Source organism: Triticum aestivum, chromosome 4D (genome assembly GCF_018294505.1).
Source record: "Triticum aestivum cultivar Chinese Spring chromosome 4D, IWGSC CS RefSeq v2.1, whole genome shotgun sequence".
In the NCBI taxonomy this organism is placed as follows: Eukaryota; Viridiplantae; Streptophyta; class Magnoliopsida; order Poales; family Poaceae; genus Triticum; species Triticum aestivum.
Window position 1 is genome coordinate 147426687 of NC_057805.1, and position 4436 is coordinate 147431122.

The following is a 4436-nucleotide window of genomic DNA, read 5'->3' on the forward strand; positions in this document are numbered from 1 at the left end:
TGATGATTGTTATTTCATGTCCTTAGATTTCAGTCATATTGTTTCTGAGCATTGTTTTAGAGAGAACAATAAAGTAGCCCACGAATTAGCTAGACTAGCTAAATTCACTCCTGATATATGAATGGATGCAGCCTCGACGGCTGTCATTCCCCTCATTGTCTCAGACGCTACAATTGTAGCCAATTAATAAAGGAGGTGTTTATAAAAAAAGGAGGTTCGACTTCTCTCCAATTAGCGGTATGGGACTAAACTTCCCACCACATCCGTTGTCGTTTAACCTACATGGGTCCTTAAAGATTTTCTGAAATTGTTAGACGGGCCCTAGGCCCACCCTAATATTTCAACAACCAATGCACTCCATTGAGCTGTCGATTTAGGGCCTCTTTGATTCGTAGGATTTTGAAAACACAGGAATAGGAAAAGTATAAGATTGGAGTGGCATGTCCACTTGAATCCTATAGGATCAGCAATGAGTGTTTGATGCCACAGAAAAATAAAAAAATTGTAAAAGGTGGTCGAAATGGATGTTAGATTTTATACGAAATGTAGTATAAAAGATTCCATAGAAAAAATTCCTATGAAATCCAATCTTATGAATCAAATGACCAATATAGGAAAAAAATCCTAAGGATTTTAGTCCTTGAGAAATTCTATAAAATTTTCGTTTGAATCAAAGGAGCCCTTAGATTATGGAGAACTGAATCCATAGGCTCTATGCGATCAAAAGTGAGCTCAGATCCTCCCCGCAAAAAAAGAAAAGTGAGCTCAGATCCTAGGTCAACGATGCAGGGAGCACATGGTGTCATAATAATGAAGAAATGAGACCCCCGCGCACCAAAAGGAACTCACGCGCGAAGGTACGAAGCAGTACGCGTCTGATCGCGTCTCCGTCTGTTGCCCAACGCCAACCCAACCACATTTATTTCTCCTACAAAAAAATCCCAACCATCCCTCAAAAAAAAAAAATCCCAACCATATTTACACAACCCCGACCGACCGAGACCCACACCTGCACGAGCACGACGCGACCGCCATGCCGAGGCGCCCAACTTGCCTTCCGCACGTGCGTCTCACATTAATAACTCGAAACCGATCCTCGCCCGCGCTTCCTTCCCTTCTCCCTCCCCTGCTGCCTGCGCTGCGCTCCCTCCACCTCCGTCTTAATGGTAGCTCCGGTGGTTGCACCCACCTCCCGCTTACCGCAACCCCTATATATCGCTTCCGATCCCACCTCACATCCATCCGGGACAAACACTTCCCAACCCCGACCAACCGCGGCAGCCACCACCCACGCACGCACGCAAGCTAGCCGGCCCGCCCGTGTCCCACGGTGCTACGTACGTGTACGCCACCATGAGCGCCGCCGCCCATGAAACCACGGCCGGCGGCGGCGATGGCAAGCGTCAGGGACCTCGCCGCCCGGGGTACCTCAAGCTTGGCTACCACATCGTGGTGTCCAACGCGGTCTACGTACTGCTCGCTCCGTTCGCCGCGGCGTTGGCGCTCCGTGCGTCCCGCCTCACCCCGTCCGACCTGGCCGCAGCGCGCGCCTACCTCCTCGCCAACCTCCAGCTCGCTGTCTCCCTCGTGTCCGTCGCCACGGCCCTCGCGACGGTCTACCTCGCGCGGCGGCCGCGCGCGGTGTACCTGCTAGACTTCGCGTGCTACAAGCCGGGGCCCGACCACGTGGTCACCCGGGAGACCTTCATGGAGCAGTCGAACAAGGCCGGGGTGTTCACCGACGATAACCTGGCGTTCCAGCGGAAGATCTTGGAGCGGTCGGGGCTCGGGCAGGGGACCTACTTCCCGGCGGCGGTGCTCAACTCGCCCCCTAACCCGTGCATGGCGGAGGCGCGGCGGGAGGCAGAGGCTGTTATGTTCGGCGCCATCGACAGCCTGCTCGCCAAGACAGGGGTGAGGGCCAGGGACATCGGCGTCGTGGTCGTCAACTGCAGCCTCTTCAACCCGACGCCGTCGCTCTCCGCCATGGTCGTCAACCACTATAAGCTCCGCGGTAACGTCGCCAGCTACAACCTCGGCGGCATGGGATGCAGCGCCGGGCTCATCTCCATCGACCTGGCCAAGCAGCTGCTCCAGGTAATTTTTTTTATACCACTCCTCAAGTACGTACTACGTAGCGTAGTGTTAATTTCGCGGTGGGTTCGAGTGGGTGCAGCGACCATCTGCGGGTGCGTGCTCGCACGTCAGCCGATGGTTGGGTAGATGGACGGTGTTGATCGAAACCAGTGAGACTAGTCACAATGGGTAGTAACATAGAGTAATATGAAACACTTCATTTATTAGACTGTAGACTCATTTTGCTTTGATATGGAGTAGTAGTAATTACCACATGCCTTTCTTTCTTCATTTATTACTTGTCACATCATCTATTTTATCTAGATATGTGTGATGTTACTATCTATATTACTCCCCACTGTGAGTAGTCTGAGCGGCCGAGAAGGGAAAGCAAACTTTGACTTGTTTGACTTTTCATGTACTTGGTTTTCTAGTAGAACTTTTTCTGACCTATACACCGATGCTGTCATTGTCAACTTTCGCTGCTGCTATACGTGTTGGATTACAGCATCCACGGAGGAGTGCGATATTATCCTGGAGCATTAATACTTCTAGTTGGTTGTTAAGGCAGTATTATTTGTCGTTTCAATTGTATTAAGTCAGTGGCAATGGGAATCTTAATCTCGCTGAACAGATATCTATATCCTTGATTAATTTGTTGACTACCTGAGGAACTAAATTTTCTATTTGGTGGGCCTGCACACCTTGCGTGCTTTGGGCGTACTAGTTGTTAAGACGATAACATCCCATTAATTAACACTCAACCACTGCTCCAATAGAACTCGTACATGACGTACTGATCGAAAACCTGTTGGTGCACCAGCTCGGGAGGGAGTGTTTCTGTTTCATTCGCTTGTATACTCCGAAATGGTCCAGGCAGCTGAGTGTTGAGTGGTTCAAGCACCTAATAGTAAAGGCCATAGGTAGACCGTTGACGTGTGCAGGGATCGATGGATCCATCGACAAGCTAGCTGATCACCACTTGTCGTAATATTGATGAGGGCAGCTAGCCAGTAGGTTCGTCGAGACTAGGGATGCACAGGCAGACGTCTACTAGCTAGTAGTAGGAGGAGGCATGTGTCTATTTGGTTGACAGATTAATTTGCTTCTCATTGGAGTTGCCACACATGTTGTAATGGATGCATGCAGGTCCACCGGAACTCGTACGCGCTGGTGGTGAGCATGGAGAACATCACGCTCAACTGGTACTGGGGCAACGACCGCTCCATGCTCATGTCCAACTGCCTCTTCCGCATGGGCGGCGCGGCGATCCTCCTCAGCAACCGCGCCGCCGATAAGCGCCGCTCGAAATACCAGCTCGTGCACACCGTGCGCACGCACCATGGCACCGACGACCGTGCCTACCGCTGCGTGTTCCAGGAGGAGGACAAGGCTGGCCGGGTAGGCGTCGCGCTCTCCAAGGACCTCATGGCCGTCGCCGGCGAGGCCCTCAAGACCAACATCACCACGCTCGCCCCCCTCGTTCTCCCCATGTCCGAGCAGATCCTTTTCCTCACCTCTCTCATCGGCAAGAAGATCTTTGGTCTCAAGATGAAGCCCTACATTCCGGACTTCAAGATGGCCTTCGAGCACTTCTGCATCCATGCCGGCGGCAGGGCGGTGCTGGACACCATCGAGAAGAACCTGGAGCTCAGTGATTGGCACATGGAGCCTTCGAGGATGACGTTAAACCGGTGGGGGAACACGTCCAGCAGCTCGCTCTGGTACGAGCTTGCCTACACGGAGGCCAAGGGACGCGTCCGGCGCGGGCACCGTGCGTGGCAGATCGCCTTCGGGTCAGGGTTCAAGTGTAACAGCGCGGTGTGGCGCGCGCTCAAGGACATTCACCCGTCAAAGGAAGCCCGCAGCAACCCATGGATTGAGGAGATCCACCGGTTCCCAGTCGAGGTGCCCAAGGTGGAGAGCGTCGTTTCATCGCCATGATAGACTCGTCAAGGTCGAGTACGCAGGGTTTTCTAGAAAACAAATCTTCTTTCCAACTTGAAAGGTATCTGTTGAATTATTTGTATCATTGTGATGTAACATCAAGTTAATCGATGGTTTGAGCTAGCTGAATTGATATGATACTTCAATTGGTGTATTTTTGCTACCTTGGCTGGGTGCCTCAGTTTGTTAAAACTAGATGATGCCCCGCGCGTTGCTGTGGAAATTTGTATGTGGATTTTCGGAGTAACATCGACATCTCAAAGAAAGGAAACAATTTCAATCCATGAAATGATAGATTATTTATATAGGAAATGATTGAAAGTTCTTGTTGGTACAAATATGTATCATATGATAAAGTCGTAGCAGTTTGTGGCATGAACCATATAGCGTATGATAAAACTATAGCAACTTGT

The 4436-nt window shown here is 51.1% G+C and overlaps 1 protein-coding gene across 1 annotated transcript; it reads left to right on the forward strand.

Annotated features, from left to right (window-relative positions):
* The first annotated feature begins 1169 nt into the window (after window positions 1-1169).
* On the forward strand, window positions 1170-4177 carry LOC123096944 (3-ketoacyl-CoA synthase 20). Its single transcript, XM_044518735.1, has 2 exons — window positions 1170-2097; window positions 3226-4177. The coding sequence occupies exons 1-2, from the start codon at window positions 1354-1356 to the stop codon at window positions 4018-4020; spliced, it is 1539 nt and encodes a 512-aa protein (XP_044374670.1). The 5' UTR covers window positions 1170-1353; the 3' UTR covers window positions 4021-4177.
* Window positions 4178-4436: the final 259 nt, after the last annotated feature.

Excerpts from the sequence above, each read along its gene's own strand:
- LOC123096944 (XM_044518735.1), top strand. The coding sequence starts at position 1,354 with ATGAGCGCCGCCGCCCATGAAACCACGGCCGGCGGCGGCGATGGCAAG. Across the intron at positions 2,098-3,225 it reads TGGCCAAGCAGCTGCTCCAG|GTCCACCGGAACTCGTACGC; the intron begins GTAATTTTTTTT and ends GGATGCATGCAG.